This window comes from Thunnus albacares, chromosome 4 (genome assembly GCF_914725855.1).
Source record: "Thunnus albacares chromosome 4, fThuAlb1.1, whole genome shotgun sequence".
Taxonomy (NCBI): Eukaryota; Metazoa; Chordata; class Actinopteri; order Scombriformes; family Scombridae; genus Thunnus; species Thunnus albacares.
In genome coordinates, this window is record NC_058109.1 from 37010870 (window position 1) to 37034872 (window position 24003).

At 39.7% G+C, this 24003-nt stretch overlaps 1 protein-coding gene and 1 long non-coding RNA gene across 5 annotated transcripts in view; both read left to right on the plus strand.

Annotated features, from left to right (window-relative positions):
- Positions 1 to 1137: 1137 nt before the first annotated feature.
- The window catches only part of optc (opticin), a 47520-nt gene continuing 24654 nt past the window's right edge, over positions 1138 to 24003 (plus strand). For both annotated transcript variants that reach the window (XM_044349475.1, XM_044349476.1), the window contains exons 1-2: positions 1138 to 1307; positions 4095 to 4322. In XM_044349475.1, the coding sequence (XP_044205410.1) occupies positions 1227 to 1307; positions 4095 to 4322 (309 nt within the window). In that variant the 5' untranslated portion in view covers positions 1138 to 1226. The remainder of the gene's footprint in view (positions 1308 to 4094; positions 4323 to 24003) is intronic.
- On the plus strand, positions 11203 to 15407 carry LOC122981001. 3 transcript variants are annotated; one of them, XR_006403138.1, is made up of 5 exons: positions 11203 to 11274; positions 11399 to 12277; positions 12398 to 12903; positions 14420 to 14836; positions 14952 to 15407. It is a non-coding gene; the product is annotated as an uncharacterized LOC122981001 (long non-coding RNA). The 3 variants fall into 3 exon arrangements; XR_006403140.1 differs by having other exon boundaries at positions 14465 to 14836; XR_006403139.1 differs by having other exon boundaries at positions 12856 to 12903.

Genomic DNA, 24003 nt, shown 5'->3' on the forward strand with positions numbered 1-24003 from the left:
TGCTTTGAGTGGTCGGAAGACTAGAAAGGCGCTATACAAGTACAGTCCATTTACCATTAAAAGACAACTTAGTCATTGTCAGCTTTTTATTTTCAGATTTCCACCACACTTCCTACCCACACATCTGCAACCTTGGAGTAATTTTTTGACAGCACCCTCTCTTTTTAACACCACGTCAATCTAATCACCAGAACTGCCTTTTTCCACCTGAAAAACATAGCTTGTCACCACCCATCATTCTCCTTCTCTACTGCAGAAATTTTGATCCATGCTTTCATAATATCCAGAATTGACTACTGTAAAAGCACTCTTTATGGCACACCATCCAAGATTCTAAATAAACTCCAGTACATCCAAAAGTCTGCTGCTCACCTGTTCACCTGCTCCCACTCGTGTGACCACATCCACTGGCTCCTTGTTCCACAACGGATTCAATTCAAAGTCCTTCCCACTTACAAAGACCTCCATAACCCGACCCCTGCCCACCTCACCGACTTGCTCCACCACCCCCACTTTGATGCTGACCTCCTGTTTCCGCCATTCAGAACCAAGCCTTGGGCCTGGGGTGACAGAGCTTTCTCCATAGCTGCCCACTCCCTCTGAAACACACATCTGATATGTCTATGTTCCAAAAAGAATAATAAGAACTCACCTTTTAAGAACTGCTTTTAATGTGTGATTAATGTTGTGTGCTACCTCGTGCTTTTAGTGTGGGTTTTTTATGATCCTTTTAACTTATGTAAAGCTTCTTTGACTACCTTGAAAAGCGTAGTGTAAAAGAGGAAGACAAGAAAACTCTTCACCTGGCACCACCAAATACATTTGGAAACATTTAAGTTAGAATACAGTATGAACAGCCCCAGTATCTTCCAAACAGAAAGACCTGATGAAATAAATCCTCCGTTTATGTGAATAAATTATAGAGATTTTCCTGCTGCCTTCACTGACTGGCTTTAAAACAATTCCATAAGTTATGAAGGTACTGTATTAAAACTGTTTTTGAGTGATGTGCTATTCATGGTGGCATGCTCTCCTCAACTTCAGTCTTAAAAACTGGTGACAGCTGAATACACATTGAAATGACCTGCACAACCCCCCTCTCTTTCTGCAGCGTCATCCCCCCTCCTCTTCCCTCATAATGACACATTGTCCACAAGCCACACTGAGGCTAAGTGAACAACAGGGGCCTGCAGGGACTCTGGGACCAGTCTGAGAGACCCCAGGGGATGAAGCAGCAAAGAGTAGCCACAGGAGTAGAAGAACTGAAGGTTGCAAAATCTTCAGAAACATACAGAGGAAACAAAGCAGTAAGTTTTCTTCCATGATTGCTAGCCTTTTTGTTTCCTCGTGTTATTCAGGCAGGTGAAAATAATGTTTTTTGTCACTTCAGAAACACCGAGTGTGATGACAATTTGCTGATAGTTGAGAGTGTTTCTGGATAAAAAAAAGAGATAGGTTTCAGGTTAAAGAGAGATATATTCTACTTTATTTCGGATATTTGTCTGTGTTGCAGTGACTAGTTTAATCACTGCTGGAATTCTTAATTCTTCCTGTGTGCAGACAGCTTATAGTGCAGTGCAGGATTAAGAACTGCTCTATTTTCACTGTTTTTCAATGACAGAGTAGTACTCTGCATTACACACTGTAGGTCTGTAGTGTAACTTCCATGTAAACTGTAGGTTCTTTATCTGCAGTTCTAGTCTTTAGGTGACTATAGCATGTCAGTCGGTTTGATGATGACCATTCAGATATGCTACAGCTGTTATGGACCTTTGTGCTCCAATCAATAGCATGAGAATGGCCAGTGTGTAATCAAATGTCCATTTATGAACAGGATATAAATTACAACAGTATAGCCAGAGCTCTCTTTTCACCCTGGCACTAATGTTTGTAGAGCTGTCCCAGCAGGCCAATACTCACACACTCATGTCAGCTTACAAAGCAAACATTCCTCTGGCATTCTGACCAAACAGTGAACAATGCTCTTTTGGCTCACTATCAGGAAGTAGCAGGACTGCTATGCAAACTCTTAAATCATCTCAGAAGGTAAACAGACATGACAAATAACCTAGATAATTGAAAAAAATATAATATTGTTGAGTCTAAAAAAAAATGAGTTGAGGACTTCCAAATGCAACAGTTCATCCAGAATGAAGAAGTAATGGATCTCAGACCTTCAGGATATAGTTCTCTGGTACATTTTAACATGTATTTACACTTCTGCATTAAGGGGTCACAGCTTACCTACAGCAGCTATTTGTGTAGGCTCTGTACCTATTCAGTATGTTCCTCAAAAATGAACTACACTACTAAATAATATGCTATTGAGCTATTATCTGTCTGTGTAGTGCTTTGTACTGAACTGAATGTGACTGCCTCGACTAGCAACAGACTGAATATACTACTGAACTGAAGACAGTCAGAAGTGCTGTACATTCGTCATGTTAACAACTTGTGATGTGTTCACTTACTGTTGTAAATACTGAAGTGCAATTGAACTGTGTTGTGACTGCTTAACTTTGGAAAAAAGTGAACAAACTACATAGTCAGTGACTACAAATCTTTGAACTGAAATGAATAAAGGGATTGGAATGGGATTTCAACCTCTAAACATGAAGCAAGTAAACGAAAGATTCACTTGTGGTCGTTTTTCAGTAACATACAGTAACAACAACATTTATGCTGCAAACCTCTTGCTCACTATGCACACCGGCTGCATGCAGTCATCATCATGTCTCCAATGTCCATCATGGATAAACATTCGTACATCCAATTAACAAAATAAACACATAGATTATATAGGCAGATTCCCAGTGAATAAACACATACAAACATGCGTGTAGTGAGTAGCTTGTAGTGTAGTGTGAGTGTTCCAAGTGGGATTCAACAAACTCTCTTAACTGCCTGAACTTGTAGTAAATCGCTAGTTTTAGCCTGATGAATGCCACTTGTTCATGAGTAGGTGTATGTTCATGAGATATGATCATTAGCATAATCCACACCCCTAAAAGTACCATATAAGGCTCCATGTTCCACTCTGTTTGTGGGCAAGTTTCATTCACAAAGGAGTGTCAGTAGTAGGGGACCCGAACTTTAGGAGTGTCAATAGTAGGGGACCCAATCTTTAGGAGTTTCAGTAATATGGGACCCAATCTTTAGAAGTGTCAGTAGTAGGGGATTTGAAACAATTAGAAAATATGAATCCAGCTAACATGTCATCAGAGTAGCTCTGCACTGTGACAGAATAAAAATGGAATGCTTGGACGTGAAGTCAGATGCTAAAAAACATCTTTCTAAAGCAAAGCTGTCCATGATGGAAGGCAGCCAAGGGATGTGACAGTCACAAAGATATTAGAGGAGAGAATATTATAGTCTACAGGTGACGTTATACTGTCAGCTGCAACAGAAGATGACAGATACCAGCAGAGAGGCACAGAGGCAGCTGTCAGAGTGAGAGAAGTTTCCTATAGCTGAATCAAAAAACCTTTCAGTAAATTGGCATCCATGATGATGATATGGTAAATAGAATATTAATGTTGTATTACCTTTGTTTTAGTTATATATTTCATTTTTCTATCATATTTAAACTAGTGTTTCTCCCATGTGAAGAAAAAAAGAGATGATCTGTTCATGACATGTATCCAACAGGTCTGGAGCGCTAGTAAATTTTATTCGTACCTACAAGATTCTAAGTAAGAGAAAACTGATGAATGCCACAAATAAATAAATTACTTGTATGTTCATCTTATGAACAAATCTGTTTGTACAAGTGGTTCTTGCATGAGGCCCAATGTTGCTCACTTCCTGTGGAGCTGTCAGCCTGTCAGTCTGACTGGTGAAGACAGTTCAGCTGGCTGCTGTCCTCTCAGTTCAGTAGCTTCTGCTGACAGACAGCTGGTCCTGTGGACAGACGGCCACTTTTGATGTGGTTTCCCAGTAAGAGTAGTAAAATTTAAACATGTTGAGTCTGGAAAAACTGGAATCTGCCAATTAAATACCCACTATATACACATTTTTAATTGTATAATGTAAATGTCTTGTTTGAGAGACAATGAAGGGGGTACAACAGTACAACCCAATCTTGATGCTTGCAGGTGGTCTCCATGTTTGAGCTGAGGATGTCTCTGCAGTCTCTGATGGTGGCTCTGGCCTTGGTCCTGATCTTCGTGGGTCCAGGCCTTGGCATGGCAGCCCCTCTAGGTGAACCAGATGATGAAGCTTTTGACATGGAGAACTACGATCTGAACAGTGAGACAGACTGGGAGAACCTGGACATCAACATTTATGGAGACAGTTATGATTATGATGACTTGGACCAAGAGGTAAGGGGATTAAGAGATAAAGCTCATATTACGAGTCGGTCAACTCAACTCAAAACTCTCACGGTTAAAAACTCAAAAATAACTATGTCCATGAGTTAAACCTTTTATTTTTCCAGCTCTCATTTTGCAGCTGAAGGATAAGATTACTAGGACTGTTAACTTTACTGAGAAAGGGCAGAGGAAAGAGAGGGCAAAGGACTGACAGGGATTAGAGGAGGAAAAGGGTGGAGGTAAGGAAGAGGATGAGGGAGGATGAGGAAATATTAGTGCCTGGGGAGCAGGGGAGGAAAAGATGACATAAAGATGGAGAAGAGTACATACAGTATGTTATGTATATGCTCACAAAAAAACAGTCAGGTATTTGTCAGTATTAACGATCTCCACATTCCTCCCACTGATGCAGACTGGAGCAAGTAGAGCTTTCTTCTTTCTAAAGTCCACCATGATCTCCTTGGTCTTGGCCATGTTCAGCTGCAGGTGGTTTTCCCCACACCACTTCACAAAGTGGTCCACCAGGCCCCTATACTCCCCCTTCTGTCCATCCTCCACACATCCCACAATGGCAGTGTCATCCGCGAATTTCGGCAGATGACATGATTCACAGATGTACCTGAAATCTGATGTGTAGAGGGTGAACAGGAAGGGACACAGCACAGTCCCCTGGGGAGCCCCAATATTGCACACCAGGCATGCAGACACACAGCCCTGTAGCCTCAGACTACAGTCTGCCTGTTAGGTAGTCCATGAGATCATGGGGGCATCCACCTGCATAACCTCCAGTTTTCCTTCAGCAGCCTGGGCTGGATTGTATTAAAGGCATTTGAGAAGTTAAAGAATGTTATCCTCACCGAGCTGTTGAGTCTGTTGAGGTGGGAATAGGCCCTCTGCAGCAGGAATATAATTACGTCATCAACACTCACATGTGGCTGACACGCAAACTGCAAGGGGTCTAATGAAGGGCTCACAAGTGGTTTGAGGTGTGTTAGGACCAGTCTGTCCATGACCTTCATTATGTGGGACACTAATGCAATTGGCCTGTAGTCACTGAGAACCGTAAGGCACCCCTTCTTAGGCACTGGCACCAGATATGTTTTCCATAATACAGGAACTCTCCTGAGGTGCAGACTCATGTTGAACAGGTGCTGGAGCACTCCACATAACTGGTCCGCACAAGCCTTCAACACACACGGGCTGATGCCGTCTGGTCCTGCAGCCTTGCCCCAGTGAAGTCTCTCCAGCTCACATTTTATCTGGTTGGTTGTGATGTATAATCCAGCCTGGGGAATGGGGTATGTGGCTGGGTCAGCAGTGGGTGTCAGTGACGGGGCAATGGAGTGCAAGGGAGGAGCCCCAAGGCCTCTCCTCATGTTGCTGGCAGCGAGGGAGTGGACATCAGAGAGACATCGTCCTGGGGGCTGGGGGAGTGGGCAGGGAGACAACACAGGGGCTGGTGGAGAGGTGGAGGTGGGGGTGTTTGTTTGTTTGCCTGCTCTAGATTCCCCTCAGCTACACCACCTTTTCTCTGGAAGCTGGTGATCTCTCTCATTCCACTCCCTCACCCTGTTTCTCTGCAGTTTCTCCAGCTTCTGTCTATGGGTCAGAGACAAAATGTTTTGATCATAATAACATGTGGCAAGGGGATATTGACTCTGGATAATATAACAAAAACAACTGCAGTTGCAGACATAATGATTGTATGATTGATTGAATATGTAACCTACACAACAATATAAAAAATAGTAGTTACCTGGATGTAACTCCAGTTCTATGAGTATGTGCATAACCCTCTAACGGGCTTCACTACTGGTTTACTCCATCAAAGATAACTCGGTAGATCTTTGTACGCTGTAAACCCGAATGTTCAAAATAATTAAATAGATTAAGTAGTGTAAACTTAATTTAAAAAAAATTCTACTAACGTAAATATTTTGAGTTCTTGTGACATTTTCTTCCTTTTTGAGTTAATTAAACTGATAATTTTTGATTGACTTGAACTATTTTGTGTATTAAATAAGCACCATTTAAAAGTATAATTTCACTGTACTCATTTCTATCGTTTCAACATTAGCGTGTGTCTGACGTCAGTAATATCAGTAACGTTATTGCGTGTGGTGAAGGATAATAGGAAAGCATCCAACCGGTTTATGTGAGCACTGTCAGGCTGAGGAGATTATTATGCATATAATCATAGATTGTACTAAGTATCATCAAGAAAGACAATGAAGGAAGAACTCAGGAGGACTGGAGATCGGGAGCTCAGCATTAAAACTTTAATGAACCTGCCAAGTGGGCCGAGCAGTAGAGTTTTCTTTGAGTTTATTAGACAGACAGGATAAAGGGGTATGATTCTTAATGTCTGATCCACACTCCGGAGCAGAGGGTGCCGGTAATGCACCTCATACGCTGGTTTCTAACCACTGTTAAAAACCAAAAAGAAGAAGAAGAAATGTGACAAGGGTATGGGAACGCGGGATTTGGCAGGAAAAGGAAAGGAAAGCACCAGAAATGCCAGCAGTGAGGTGGATCTGCACTCTTAATTTTCCGCAGTAATCAGCATCATTGGTCTCACTGTAAGTGTTAATATTCACATTTCTTCACATTTCTTTTTTTAAAAAACATTTGTTGATACTTTGAGATTAATAATGTTGAGCTAACTTTGATGTTAGCCAGATAATTGCTAGCTAACATTATCCAGCAGTTGACTCAGGAGATTAACAGAAATGCTTGAATTATTTGTGCAATGTTACTGTATAATGTTAATTTACAATATTCATAGCTAGAGATGTGGTTGTTACCAAAGTAGGACAGTCACTTTTCAGAGTTTCCGCCAGCGTATTGCAAGCTCGGCGGCCCTCCTGGTCTGAGTTGACATATGGTATGTTGACAGCAGAGAAAAGGAGGGAGGACAGACATCTCACTCCACTATTTTGTAGTGTGACCTTATCACCCACATTTCATCATTGAAACATGTTTGCGCTAATGATCTATTCAAAATCAAAATGAGAATAACTTAACATTAGAGGATGAAAGTCTGACTGACTGCAGCAGACCATTTAAGTAGTGTGCCTTGTTAACCAGTGGGTGGCAGTCTTGCACTGCCAAGCTGAAGTTACAGCCCATGTACTGAAATTTAAAACAAAATAGAAGATACCAGCTAACAGTTAGCAAGCCAACACAACCTCACCTCACTAAGGTAAGTCGTTTTGCCCATAATCAGCCACAAGATGCGGATGGCTATGTGTGTATTGAATGAACACCATGTTAATTTCAACTTGTTGGGATAGACAGATTATAACAAAGTGTTGTATTTGTAACTTCATGGAAAACAGTCATAGTTGGAAGCTTAGTGAGGAGTTCGGAGCTGGGGAAACACGCCATGATTAATTGTTAGGTAAGTGAAATGAGCTGGTTAAACCGAATAGAAATTAACGTTATATTTAGGGATGTGACCGAGACAAATATCTAGATGTTTATTGGGGGGCAATTTTGGGCAAGTATTGTACATGAAAGAAAAATAAAACGCCAAGTGAATACACAGGGTCAAAATTTTACACCCGCCAAGTGCCAAATGCAGGTAAATTTTGGGTTTAGTGGAAAAATAAATTGGAGTCACCAGCCAAGTGGCTGGTAAATAACTAAGATTTACATGGTTGTGTATTTCATGTGCTTCAGTGTTTTCCGTATATGCTTTCAATAGCAGCGCAGCACTGTCTCACACAAACACACACACACACACAAAACCAGCAGACAAAATGAAACAGACCTTAGGTTTAACTTTACTCGACTTTACTACAACTGTTCTCTGCCCTAAGTGCAACGAAATCCATCAGTCAGGGAGACAGTACGAGCAATTTATCAAAAAAGCCAAACATGAACTTAAATACAACGTCTTTGACGGAGACAGAGGAGAGGATGAATGATGCCATAGGGCTCTTAACCAGTTCACTGTTAAACACTTGCAGCCTTTCTAAACAGTGGAGTCCGAGGGCTTTAACCATTAATAAGTTCAACAGATAAACAGTAAAAAACAGTAACATAAGGATGTATTCTGAGAAAACATGGGTTTATATTGATCATGCTAGGCTCTGTCTTGTTGCTGCACACACATCTGCTCTACAAAGGCAAAAGGCAGTTACTTACCGGGGGGGGGGGGGGGGGGGGTGGAAAAGTTATTGTGGTGCCTGATTTACTTGCAGTTTGATCTAAACAAATCTTTTAACAGTATGGATGAATCCATACAATAACAGTTCTTGGATGGGTACTTACCTTTACACTTGCCTGCAATAAAGAAAGATGATTTGTCCAAAAATAAGTCAAAAATTTCATTCAAGATTTTTCTTAAAAAGATGTTAAAAAGTATTACATATACACTTCTCCATCTATAGACACCCTATTTAACACATTCACATATTGCCATTCTGAAAGTGTAAGCTATATTCCATGGTCATGTTTTTGTAACCTGATAGTAATGAACTTGTACTCAGTTGCAAGTGTAAGATATTCTGATTTGAATGTTTTTCACGCAGGCTTAAACTTTCTTACAGTTTTTTTCTTGCCTTTCAGGTTGCTGGCTCCAGTTTGATTTGGTTGTGTGAGTTATTTTCAGCTTCTTTCACTGCCAGAATACAATTATTTTAACACTACAGACTGCAGCACAGCCACTCTTCCAGTGTTAGCCCATGCCTCTATAATGATTGCATGTGTACATTTCAGATGCTTAATGCACTGAGAACTTATTTGTCAAGATATCATACGGCACAACTTAGCAGTAGTGCAGAGCAGAGTCAGGGGCCTGTGTTTAAATGCCCTTTACGCACATTTCAGCAACCTTTTTCTGATTCTGTTCTCCTCTGTCATCTCAGAAAGCATGAAACACTGGCATGCCCATATAAGGATTGTAACTGTCACACAAATGTGTACTCATCATTCAATTCCCATAAAAGTAGAGCACACCAAGCAAGTCTTGCATCATACTTTCGAAGTGACATTGTCAGTGAGGACTCCCAGAATCTCCAAGCCAGTATTTCTGAGGTCACGAGTGATTTGCATGAAGAATGTCCCAGCCAGAACATAGAAGTGGGGGGATGATGATCAGTATGACACTGACAATCTAAAAAATCAACTCAAAATGAATGTATCTTCCCTATTCCTAAAGATGCAGGCTATCCTCCATGTCTCAAACACAGCTACACAAGAAATAGTGGACCACTTGAATCAGATCTTCACCTTATCTCAGCCATTGATCAAGGAGGCAGTTAGTGACATATTGCAGAGAAATGGGCACAATATTGCAGAACCTACACTGGATGAAGTAGTTAGTGCTGTCATGGACTCCAGTGTTCTATTTGCTGCTACCTCTAAAGGTGCAGAGTTGTCTTCACCCAAGCGCAGAATTAATACCGGCAGAGTATCAGTTGGAGCAACCTGGACATCCCATCATGTATGTTCCCATCCTTCAGGTGCCATGATTCAGGTGCCACCAAAATACCGATCAGTATTAAAAGCTATACAGCTAGCAATACTAGCAAAAGTGACAGACCTCCATAAGTATGGATATGCAGCTGTACTTGCTCCATTGATGTTCATACTCCTGAACAGGATGGTGTCTTCATTGAAAGAGTTGGTCAGAATATCAAGGGCACCATCTTTTGTGTTTCTGCTGACAATCTGGCTGCCCATGGATTAAGTGGCTTTGTAGTGTCGTTTAAAGCAGACTATGTTTGCAGATTCTGTATGGCCACAGGAGAACAGTTTCGAGAAACAGTTTTCTCAGAGAACCAAAGCCAGTCATGTAGAAAATATTCAAGAAAGTGACACTTTGAGCAGCCACTTTGGTCTTAAAGGTGGCTGTGTCTTGTGTGAGTTAATTAATTACTTAATTACTTCCATCCAATCACAGGCTTTCCTCAAGATATACTACATGATCTCCTGGAAGGTATCGTTCCTCTGGAGCTTTCTCTTTGCATTAAGGAGATGATCCGGCTGAAGTACTTTATGGTATTTGAGCCAAAAGATTGCATCATTCCTGTATCAGCACACTGATAAAGTAGATAGACCTCAGCCAAGCTAGAGGATCAATAGGGGGCAATGGGCATGAAAATGCCACTCTGCTCTGATTGCTTCCATTGCTTGTAGGCAGTGTAGTACCAGAGGGTGATGGTGCATGGGCAGTTTTGATGGAATTGAAAGAGGTGGTGGAGTTAGCATTGTGCCCATCATTTAGTGATGAAACCTTAGACTATTTTGAGTGCAAAATCAGTGATCATAGGCAGGTACTGGTAGAGGTTTTCCCTGAGATTAGGCTTCATCCTAAACATCACTATGTGGAGCATTATCCCACCCTAGTCAAGTATTTTGGGCCCCTGCTGCACCTTTGGACCATGCGATTTGAGGCTGAAACACCACTTTTTCAAAAGAGTGGTGCATGATGCTCAAAACTTCAAAAATATTTTTAAGACAGTGGCAATCAGAGACCAACATATGATGGCATATCATCTTGCTGCTCCATCATTTTTCAAGCCAAGAACAGAAGCATCCTGGGTTGACTCTGTTCTGGTTTCAGGCCTAACAGAAGTAACGTAAGTACATATTAGAACACAAACAACTACTGACACAATCTACCAGACATCGAAGGTGACCATTGATGGCACAGACTATGTCTGTGGTATGTTTCTGTCTGTCGGAGTCAGTGGTGGACTGTCTAAATTTTGCAAAATAGAACAGATCTACCTTGTGAATCACAATGTTTCTTTTCTGTGTTGTGATTATAACTCCTGGTATGTAGAACGTCTTCAGTCCTATGAGCTGTCAGCCACACAGGCAATCTGTCCATCCACCTGCAGTCTGGTCTCAATGATACAGTCCCACTCTCAGCATACAAGATAGATGGCTTCCTGCTGTTGACTCCCAAGCGGTTCATACAAGTGTGAAACAGAACTGAGACCAGCCAATGGTGAGTAGTTCTTTATTAATCAATTATTGTATCTTTATTTATTACTGAATGTAATCAAGCAGTTCATAATCTCTATATTTTAAGAATAACCTTTTAATGACCTGAATGTCTCTTTCTAACCCAGTTTGTCTCAATAACATGAAGGATCATGGGTTGTGGGGATGCAGTTGGAACAAGTTGGAACTAGACCTTGACTTCAGTTTGCAATATGAAGATCCAGACTTTGATGGAAAACTTACTTCCCTTGCTGACATTGAGGAGTTGCCACAAAAAGCTGTTGAAAATATCTCACTTGCACAAGATTCCAGCTCTCTTGCATCTACTGAAACACTTTCAAGTGTGTCATCTCCACAACGTCTAAGCAGATGGCCTCGAAGTCCTTTTCCAGTTCCCACATTTTCATTTGATGTTGAGCTGAAACTTAGAGAAGGAAATACTGAATTTGAGAACAACAACAAACACCTTAAGTTGACAAGAGACCTAAAGCACAACATTATAGAAAAGCTTGCATCCACAATATATAGCTTCAAGGCTTACCCAAGTAGTAAAGAGATAGCAGTGGCAGCTGAGGCTCTTGTGGCCAAACATCCCTGCTTGAGGGAAGCAGGATCTGAGACTGGCTGCAATGAATGGAAGAACAGTATCAAGTTTAAGATGGGCAATTACAGGAACAAGATGAGACGGACTGGATGTCAGGAGGTCACTGTAAATGCTGGAAAAAGAAGTAGAAGCAATCCTGACAGTGAATCTTTACACTCCAACATTAAAAGACCCAGGTGAGCAGAAGTCAGCTCTCTACCCAACTTTCCCCAAAGAGAGGATCCCTCAAGTCTTGAGCAGTTGAGGCAGAAAATTGTTGAAGAAGTCAAGAAGACTGAGAAGAACCTACCCCTCATTAAAAAGATGATGCAGACCACATTTGCCCTGCGGTGACAGACCATAGTGAAGACCACCAGTGAACGAGCTCATGGACCTCTGGCCTGCTCTCAAAATGGAGTCTGAGGTAATATGGATTAGCTCTCTTTTTCTATTTTTCCTTTATTAATAACATATGGCACATTCTGTGTAGTTAAAGTGATAGTTGTGGTTCTTAGTCATATAGTGGGTATTTGCTGCTTTATAGGAGTGTAATAGAGCCTCCAAGTTTGACTCGTCAGCTCCTTCCCTATGGCAAGAACGAGCGCTTCACCTGGACTGTTCTTCTCCAAAATTTTGTACTCCAGAATTAATGAAGTGGATCTGGACCACCAAACAACCATTTTGAGCTGAAATAAATGTTTTGGAGGATGCACAACACACTGTAAAAGCAAATAGTATACCTTACTAGAAATAACATGGCAAGTTTACTAGATTTTAAACAAAATGTTGAGTTTACTATTGGTGGTTAATTGTTGTGAAAATAGAGGTGGCACTAGTTCACAGAAATACTATTATTCAAATGAACTTACTCAGAGAGTCCAAGTTGTTACTTGAAATAATGAACAGTAGGTGGAGTTAACACCCCTCCCCCCATGGAGGTAAATCGCCATTTATGAAGACACTGAAGAAATGCATATGGCTGTTTTCCACTCTCCCACACAGCCCATGTTGATGAAGAAGAGGTGCAAGGAAGACAATCCTAGTGTCAAGGTAAAAAAAAATTATTTGCAGAATGTTTAACTTTTGCGTAATGTCTTTTAGTTATTGTTCAATTCATCATATATTGCTGCATTCATGTTAGCTAGCTAACGTTAGCGTCCAGCCTAAGTCAGCAAATCTTGATATAAAACAATGAGTTAAGTTATCAACGTTACTCAGGCCTCGATCACTGCCATTTTCATTTAGCAGGCTGAGCGTGTTTCTTCAGAGCTCCAAGAGTTTTTCCTAATTAGAGAATTTCAAGGCGACCACCTCTGTCAATTTCCAGACCGCCTCCGTCAAAATCAGGGTCCCCACAGATTCTTAAAACATCTTAAAATATATGACTTGTCTTATTGTAACGCATCTAACAATGGGACAAGACCACAACAAATAAAAACAACAAAGTCCAGCCCTCTGCAGAGCAACCACAGTTGACATTAACACCTGAATACAAGTTGAACTTTGTGAATCTTCCCTGTTTGACAAAACGCAGTATTTTTTTATTTCAGCTGTCATGCGATCAGATATTTCTTCTTACTTTTAAGATTAATTTAACTGGAAAGTCCTCCTTATTCTAAACAAAATGAGGTACAGCACTCCATGGTTTTATAGAAATGTGATTGATTAAACGGATGTTCTAATCATAAATGCTTGTGATCTATAGCGCTACACACTGGAAAATCACTATTTAGGGCTCGACACCAACAGCGTCCCATCATCCCGGGACCGTAGAAAATGTTTTCAGGATGAACAGAGATCTTCCCCGGGACACCTTTGGGATTAAAGGGATTTTATATCTAATTTTCATTTATCTATTTTAAACTATCACTTAGCAAATGACAAACTGAACCACGTGCTGACTACAGTGGAGCGCGTCTTCTCATGCTGTTACTATAGTTACTATCACACATCAGCACAAGACCTGGAATGTTCCAGCGGTACCTGTACATCTGTCCCCTCAGTCACAAACTGCTTGCTGGCAGGACCTTGCAAATATGTTGCGCTGGTTAAACAAAACACAGCGCTGCCCAGCTGTGTGTGAGTGTATCAGCTAAAACATACATTTGGACAATTTCAGTATATTATTGTGGTCTTTTAAACACTTACCAAGTCGGGCGGGTCAAGTCATAAAATATTACATTCTGATTAGTAGCGGATGAGTGGTGAAATAATATATCATTAATGAGGTAAATATTAATTACATTCTCTAAAATGTGAACATAGCAGAACAGAGCTGACAAACTGATTCAAAGGTATGGCACTTCATAATTAGTGTGCTAGCTTCAGCAAGTCACAGTTACACAATCTTCATTTACTTCTCTATTATTCTTCCACGAAATGTTCTCTGTGTCATCATTTTAAAACAGTTTAAGATATCATAGAAAGAGGAAGTAAAAGTTGAATGTTTTTCTTAAAGGCTTGTGTCATGCATTTCCTTTTCTATTACAAATACCATTAAAGACCTCACCCATAAATGTTTCTGTCGCCCCACTGTCTGTCTGTCCGTCGCTCTCTCTCTGTCCAGCCCCCCACCTCTCAATCTCTCCATCTCTCTCTCCCTCCCTCTTAGTAATCTGATGTAACAGAACTGTGTACAGTGGAACTCCATGGCCTTCCAGTCCTTCTCTGTGATGACCCTGAAGAATTTTTTTTGAAATGCTTCTTTAGTAATGTTACCAGCGGTAATGCATTAGTATCATTCATATTAGTACAATTCACAAACAATTATTTGTATTGCTTAGTTTTGAAGTCAGGACATAAAGGAGGAAGTTGTTGTGTCATTATGAAAGGAGTTGTGTTGTATGTTGTAGTAGGGCTGCACCATTAATCGTATTAAGATCTCGATTCATACCTTTATGCGATCTCATTCCTAAATGACAGGGATGGGTATTGTTGAGATTTTAACGGTACTACTACTCTACCAAAACTGCTTATCAATCCGGTACGTAAAGCACATCCTTGACCAGTCAAATAAATATTTAAACATTATAGTAGTGTACTAAGAGTGGTGACCAGGTGCATTAAGGATATATAACAGATTTCCCCCCTTTTCTTAGGCTGAAGATGCAGATGCTGACTTAAGCCAAGTTGCAGTTGCAGTGCTCCCAGTCATCCCTCAACAAGAACCAGGCCCAACTCTGAACTCACAACACTTTGAATGTGAAAGAGCGATCATTCTGGAGGGACAGATCATGGTCGATAATCTGCGAGATCTGCCAAAAGCTGTATGTCTCTTATTTGGCTCACTCTATGCCCTGAACTCTGAATGTTGAAGAGCTTTATGGCCAAGGTAAACCCTAAAAACTACTGTTTATTATCGTATGGAGAGGATTTTTGTACATGAGAGAACGGTTCATTGTCTTGTTGAACTTTACCTTTTTACCTGCTGAAACTTAAATCTCATTTTGGCAGCATGTTGGAATGTTAGCTTTCCAAGAAAGGGGGCTTGTGGAGGGCTTTATGGCCAATATAAGCCATCTGAACCATTACATGAGAGTTATTTTTGTATATGAGAGGATGATTTTCAAAGAATTGTTAGTAAACTTGTTAAAGTTCAAGGTTGTTTCACTTTTTGATTGCTTTTCCACTGAAAGTTAAAGCTAATTGTGGCAACATAATCTAACATGTTGAGTTTACTTGAAAAAAGTTTGGAAACCGATCGCCTCACTTCATCCAATTTTAACTCAAACATATTGAGTTAAATAGGATTTAAAGCTATCTATAACTAAGTTAATTGAGTGGAAGTAATGGTGTTATACCACATACAAGTCTTTAGTAAGATAACTTAAGGTCCAAGACTAAACTTACTTACAATCATTCAATAATTTTACATGAAATCTAAGAGTAAACTTACTCGAAAACAATATGTTCAACTAAGTTTTAGTTGTTTATTAATTTAACTTTAATTTGGCTTTGAAGTTTGCTGGGTAAAAGTGAGGCAATTGGTTTCCAAACTTTTTTCAAGTAAACTCAACATGTTAGAATTTACAGTGTATAATACAGAAAAAACACTGCTGGAGGAGTTACAAAATATTTGAACTCATTTGGATGAGAATAGATCTAGTTCTGTTGATGATGATCTACAATTATTGGATCTGAAGCAAAAGAATTAAAGAGGCTATATCAGAATAAGATTAAAGGGAGTATATATAGAAGCAAAGCTACATGGATGGAATACGGTGAAAAATGCACCAAACATTTTTTGCAACTTCAAAATAGAAATATACCCAGAAAAAATATTGTGCAACTTTTGAATGAAGATGGAACAACTGCCACATCCACAGATGTTATCCTTAACCCTGTAAAGCCCAAATTATGGAAAAAATGAGCACTTTCACCTTTCAGATGTTGTTGTAGGAGGCCTCTGATGCAGAAATTAAAGGGTTTTTGAATTATTTACATTTTAGTACGTTTTTACGGAAATGTTGTAATATTACAACGTTGGGCCTAGGTGGGAGCAGAATTTCTGTATTCTTACTCACATTCTCTGAACAAATATACAGAACAACTAAGGGTTAATTTGCAGGGTTGTCTTCTTATTTAGCCCCATAACAGTATATAACATGAATAATAATCACATAATAGTCATATTTTTTTTATGAATAGTCATTTATTAATTTGTAAAAAACAGAATAAAATTGTATTTACAAAACTGAATTTCATCTCCATCCCAGTGTTCAGCCATGTTTATTTGCAGTGATGGTCCCAAAGACACTTCTTTTCTTCTGAAAAGGAAAGATGAACATCACACTTGCTGCATAGCTTGTTGGTTTATCCTTTATTGCAGTGTCTGCAGCGTCCTCTCTTCATCTTCACTGGAAAATGTGCGATTTTTCAGCGAGCGATACCTTGTCACGGGGCTTGGTGTGTTTGTTTGATTGGGGCTCGATGATAATCACTGGCTGGAAAGTCAGTGGGTTGTTGGGTTTTTTCGTCCACTTCACTGGCATCTTCATCTGCCTCTTCGTCACTCACATCAGTGTTGTCTGATTCCATTTCAAAATCACTCTCTCCATTTCGGATGGCAACAGTGACATCCTGCACACTGCATAGAAGACCTGTCTTTGCTGGTTGCATTCAGAAATGGAAAAAGTAAAAACAAATAATAATAAATATATGTATTGATGATACATATAAGTATTACATTGTATGAGATAACCTGAAGGAATAGATAAGGTGGGGGATCAAGTGTTCAGGATTGAGAGCCAAGTATTTTCCAGGCTAAATATTATCAGTGCAAATTAATCCTAATTCATTTACATATTTCACTAAATTCACACAATACTGTTTGACTAGCCTATTATGCTCTCTACTTATCATACCTAAAGAAGTACTTCCATCCCCCCAGAACATTTACCTCCCCACACCAGGACCATTCACACCTGTCCCTGAACAATGCAACAACCATCCCCCAAAACATTCATAACAGTCAGGACCTGTTTCTAACTAACTGGTAACATTACTTAAGAAGCATTTCAAAAAAATTCTTCAGGGTCATCACAGAGAAGGACTGGAGGGCCATGGAGTTCCACTGTACACAGTTCTGTTACATCAGATTACTAAGAGGGAGGGAGAGAGAGATGGAGAGATTGAGAGGTGGGGGGCTGGACAGAGAGAGAGCGAGGGACAGACAGACAGTGGGGGGACAGAAACATTTACGGGTGAGGTCTTTAATGGTATTTGTAATAGAAAAGGAAATGCATGACACAAGCCTTTAAGAAAAACATTCAACTTTTACTTTCTCTTTCTATGATATCTTAAACTGTTTTCAAATGATGACATAGCGAACATTTCGTGGAAGAATAATAGAGAAGTAAATGAAGATTGTGTAACTGTGACTTGCTGAAGCTAGCACACTAATTATGAAGTGCCATACCTTTGAATCAGTTTGTCAGCTCTGTTCTGCTATGTTCACATTTTAGAGAATGTAATTAATATTTACCTCATTAATGATATATTATTTCACCACTCATGCGCTATTAATCAGAATGTAATTTTTTATGACTTGACCTGCCCGACTTGGTAAGTGTTTAAAAGACCACAATAATATACTGAAATTGTCCAAATGTATGTTTTAGCTGATACACTCACACACAGCCGGGGAAGCTGTGTTTTGTTTAACCAGCGCAACATATTTGCAAGGTCCTGCCAGCAAGCAGTTTGTGACTGAGGGGACAGATGTACAGGTACCGCTGGAACATTCCAGGTCTTGCGCTGATATGTGATAGTAACTGTAGTAACAGCATGAGAAGACGCTCTCCACTGTAGTCAGCACGTGGTTCAGTTTGTCATTTGTTAAGTGATAGTTTAAAATAGATAATAAAAATTTTAAATATAAAATCCCTTAAATCCCGAAGGTGTCCCAGGGAAGATCTCTGTTCGTCCCGAAAACATTTTCTACCGTCCCGGGATGATGGGACGCTGTTGGTGTCGAGCCCTAAATAGTGATTTTCCAGTGTGTAGCGCTATAGATCACAAGCATTTATGATTAGAACATCCGTTTAATCAATCACATTTCTATAAAACCATGGAGTGCTGTACCTCATTTTGTTTAGAATAAGGAGGACTTTCCAGTTAAATTAATCTTACAAGTAAGAAGAAATATCTGATCGCATGACAGCTGAAATAAAAAAAATACTGCGTTTTGTCAAACAGGGAAGCTTCACAAAGTTCAACTTGTATTCAGGTGTTAATGTCAACTGTGGTTGCTCTGCAGAGGGCTGGACTTTGTTGTTTTTATTTGTTGTGGTCTTGTCCCATTATTAGATGCGTTACAATAAGACAAGACATATATTTTAAGATGTTTTAAGAATCTGTGGGGACCCTGATTTTGACGGAGGCAGTCTGGAAATTGACAATAACTAAAAGACATTACGCAAAGTTAAACATTCTGCAAATATTTTTTTTTTTACCTTGACACTAAGATTGTCTTCCTCACACCTCTTCTTCATCAACATGGGCTGTGTGGGAGAGTGGAAAACAGCCATATGCACTTCTTCAGTGTCTTCTTAAATGGCGATTTACCTCCATGGGGGTCCACCTACTGTTCATTATTTCAAGTAACAATTTAGACTCTCTGAGTAAGTTCATTTGAATAATAGTATTTCTGTGAACTAGTGCCACCTCTATTTTCACAACAATTAACCACCGATAGTAAACTCAACATTTTCTTTAACATCTAGTAAACTTGCCATGTTATTTCTAGTAAGGTATACTATTGGCTTTTACAGTGTACATTTGTTTATGTTTCCAAGAAGAATACTTTAAAGCATGACCTCGAAATGCACACTTAAAAGCATCCCATGCACTGAGTGGATTTGCAGAGCCATTATTTATAGAGAAAAATTCCAGAATAAATTGTCTTGTTATTGAAACAAAAGTCTTATCTTCCAGTAATGATTGGTTAAATTTCCAATAACCTCTTCCCCTGTTAATTTCAGAGAGATCAAATTTTGATATAATAAGATGGTGATCATAACGGAATCTTTCAGCTATCACTACTTGACTAACTTTTGTGATTAGGGAGAAAGAAGGAAAAAGTCTATTCTACTGGCCATGGAGATTCTTCGCCAAGTGTATCTGATTATATCTGGATTCTTTAACCTCCATATATCAACTAAGTCCACAGCTGACATCATAGATGCAATAGCATTGCGTTTTTGACCTTGACAATCTCTTCCATCTCCTGTTTTATCTTTAGTTGGGTCAAGGACTGTGTTAAAGTCCCCGACGATAACTATCGAACACTGGATAACACTGGATCATATTATACAGTGTAAATTCTTTATTGTAACATCTAAACTAATTAATTGACCATCCATATCATGTTCCATCTTATGTAAACAATAATTTAGATGCTCTCTTAACAGAATTGCAACACCTCTCTGATTTCTTGACCCATGATTAAAAAAGATGTGCCTCCTCCATTCTCGTACCCACCTTGCTTCCTCTTCTTGAGTAGAATGTGTCTCTTGTAGACATGTTATATCAAACCTTTTTGTTATTCAACCAAGTATATATCTCAAGTCTTTTCATAGTATTGGCAAGCCCATTACAATTGTAACTGGCAATACAAAGGGTCTCATTATTCATAACTTAAAAAAAGAATATATAATGCCTGCACATAGAACTTTATTAATAATCTTGTACTCTACTATTGCTTGTTTATAAATGCATGTACAAATAAACAAACAAACATAAACACAACAACACAAAACAAATTTAAGAGTAGCATGAGCCTAGTGCTAAAAGAATAACTGGTAAGCAAGTGATAGTGGGTGGGCCAGAATCTTCAAAAAATAAATAAAGTCACGAGAGTCACAAGTCAACATAAGATCATAGTTTAGATATCCTCTTCATGCATCGTTCATCCACGTTAAGGCCCAAAAGTATCAGTTGGTGGAAAAAGCCAGAGTGTAATATTAATATCTTTGTATAGTTTGCCATCAATGTATAGTTTATCAGCAACAAGTCTTACCCTGCTTTTCTTTTGCTGCTTAAACTCCCAGTATATGGGGAGAAGTTTGTTTCTTCGGTCCACAATCTCAGACAGAAACTGCTCACTGATGCCAAAAGGTTTTCAAGCAAGATGCTAACCCCAATACCCATCCTCCATAATATTAGTTTTTGACTTTGGCAGAGAGAGATGCGCAGGTGAGTTCTCTGGACTGCTTTCTATGTCCCATATGAATCGTTTGGCTGGTTGACTCGAATATTTAATTCTATTTTCTCGGTTTGGATCACCTGTTGTTTGGGCGTGCTGCCCTCCATCAAACAAAGAGACGGGAAAAACTGCTCAAAATTAACTCCGGCAAAAATCAAAAATCTGAATGCTTCAGATCGCTCAACAGCAAACAGCTTCTGAGTCCAGATCGATACATTGAAAGATGACTTAATATTTTAAATCTCTCGCATCTAACAGAGTTAACCACCCGACGTTACCTGCATGCACATTCACTCGTGCATGTGCATCACTCAGTCAGTTTTTTTTCCCCAAGCCTCAGTTTTTTAACTCAGGTTTTCCAGTATCAGGAAGCTGGATCACTTTAACCTGGGTAGATCACCATGGTAGCTTATGCTGAACAGCTAACATGCTCCAGAGCAGGTTAACTTCAGAGGATCGGATCACAACCTGTCAACACCCCAACCACTGACCAATCAGATCACTGGGACAGTCATCAGGATCCAGACAACAAATGTCTTGAGTTTACAATAAAGTGAAGTAAAAAAAGAGCAATATATTTTGATATTAACACACCTGCCTCTTTCACATGAACATACATGAAGCTAGAAGATACAGAGTCAACAACCAGTTGATAACTAGCTTCATGATACTGGTTATCCAGGATGGACAGTGTTGCACTCAGTGAACCTGAGCTAACCCCAAGAGATCCAGACTAAGCTGAACTTGCTTGGAGGTACAGGCTACTGGTAGAATGCACAAACGCCTTAGGTAAATGCCTTGGGTTGCTGGTTTCTAGGGTTGTAGTCTGCTGGTCGACTGGTCAAGTAGTTGGGTCGATATGCTCTCATCTGACTAAATTCTCATTGGTCGAATAATCTCCATGTTATTTCATAAGGAGAAAAGTGCTACATCAATAGCTTTCCAGGAGTAATCCATTATTTCCTGCGGCAAGAGAAACAGACTAACAAATTACCTGTGAAAATGGGGGTGTATTCAAAACACCCTCGTTGTTTTCACAACTTTGAACTCGCTCAACCTAATGGAGACTGCTGGGTCTAACTGTACTCAACGTTTACTGAACGTTTACTGAATCTGTGTTTCTCCATAATGACCTGACACAACGAGAGCCCCCGCCATATAATATTTGATATCCGAATGAATATCCATTCATTCGAAAATCGATAGCATTTAGGAGTCTCTGTGCAGCGCTGTGCCAGCACATGAGTCAACCTCTGTCATTGCCTGGGAAACTATTGGTAGCGTGGCTCCGTTAAGGAGTATGTTTGCGTAGCGAGTGGGAAAGAGCGAGGGGCAGAGAAATAACGGTGGATGCAAGCGGGGCAGAGGAAAAGGTTAGTAGTAAGTTGTCAGTCTGGCAGTAAATGTACAATACAGACTACAGTGTGTCAGTTATTAAATCCTAAAAAGTCATGTCTGTTATTTCCCCAAATGCTGGAAAAGTAAAGGGGTGTAGCTCCAAAGTTAACAACAATGGGTTAGCCAAACCTAAAGACACAAAACAGAGAAATAGAGAACAGAGAAATGTGTGGCTGCCGAGTTTACTGTGCACTCTGTCCCGTCACATCGCAATTGAACAGTGCACACTGTTCAAACACATTTGATACCAAGACATTTAATCACCCTCATACAGGAAAGAAATATGACATAAAAGAATTCATTAACTGTCTCTCTACACGTCATATATATCTTGAAATGCCCATGTGGCTTAATGTATGTAGGCCAAACAAAGCGCCATCTCAAACTAAGAGTTGCTGAACATAAGGCTGCCATTAGAAATTGTAATATGGATTATGCCATTGCTAGACACTACAAGGAGAAAAACCATGGGTTGGCTACGTCCCTCAAATTTATCAGCATTGAAAGAGTGCGACCCAATCCAAGAGGTGGTAACTTGATTAACCAGCTCTTAAGAAGAGAGGTATTTTGGATTGAATACTATTGAACCTTATGGACTTAATGAAACACAGGATTTGAGTTCTTTTCTGTGATATGAAAATGTTAACCATATGACACATAGTATTTGAGCTCTTTTCGGTGATATAAGTATGTTAACTTTATGAAACACAGGATTTGAGTTTTTCGTCTGAGATATGTAAATATTAACTTGTATTTCTCTCCACAGGCTATTTGGACTCTTAGGGAGAGATGAGATGAGCCCCTGGCACTCACCCTTCCCATTTAGTGATGTAGAGGGACAGCTGTAGGACCTGTAGTCCATTCTGCTTAAGGAATTTTACCCATCCTATTCAGTCAGTTGTTTACAGGATGTAATGAAGTTTAATTATATAAAATGGTGTAATTCTTGTAACTTTGTGCAACATTAATCATGTTATGTTTTTTGTAATATGTATATTTTCATTTTCGTGCCCTTTGTAAAATGTTCACTTTGAGAAAATGAAGACTGTGATAATTAGTCATGTGACTCAAATGTATTTATGACACCTGTGAGTACTCAGCAGTTGTACTGAGCGAACCTGAAGAAGCTACAGGCGAAACGCATTGTTCACTCTTAATAAAGTCACAGTAAAGTCATTACAGTGTGCGGTGGTTAATTTTGATTTTCAAAAACAAACAGGGTTCAGACTTCACAAAGGTGAGCAAAGTCAAAGCTTGTTAAATTCTGTTTAATGAAGTAGTGAGACAAATCACACACTTGTTTCATCATCAGAAAGCCTGCAGCATTACAATAATTGCGCACTCAAAGTTCCGCCATTTGTCCCCCTTTCATCGGATTTGAACAAAACTTGGTGTGTACTGTATTCAGGAGGTAGCGCAAGATGTCACCAGTGAGTTTAATCAATTTCAATTTCAATTTATTTATTTATACGGTGCCAAATCACAACAAAAGTCATCTCAGGGCACTTTTCACATACAGCAGGTCTCGACCATACTCTTTAATTTACAGAGAGACCCAACAATTCCCCCATGAGCAAGCACTTGGCAACAGCAGTAAGGAAAAACTTGTCTTTAACAGGAAGAAACCTCAAGCAGAACCTGGCTCTTGGTGGGCGGCCATCTGCTTTGACCAGTTGGGTTGAGAGAGAGAGAAAGGAGTGGGGGGTGGAGACAAAAAGAAGCAGAACAACAACAGCAACAACAACAATAATAATAGATACCTGTCTAGCAACAACAAACAGCAGGAGAAGGACAGAGGAAAGCAGTGTTTCCCCTACATTCATTCAGCAGCAGCGCACCGCTGCTGCTGAATGAATGTTGGGGAAACTACATAAGTGAAATATTAATTCAGTAATACATTTACCAGAAGGCAAATGACAGAAATATACATTTTCATGAATATTGGACATTGCATGTAGGAAATAACTATCATTTCCTGTGTCCACTATGTGGTGCTAGAGAACACCCACTAAATATACGACATGTTGCTGTACATCATGTGTGGACCA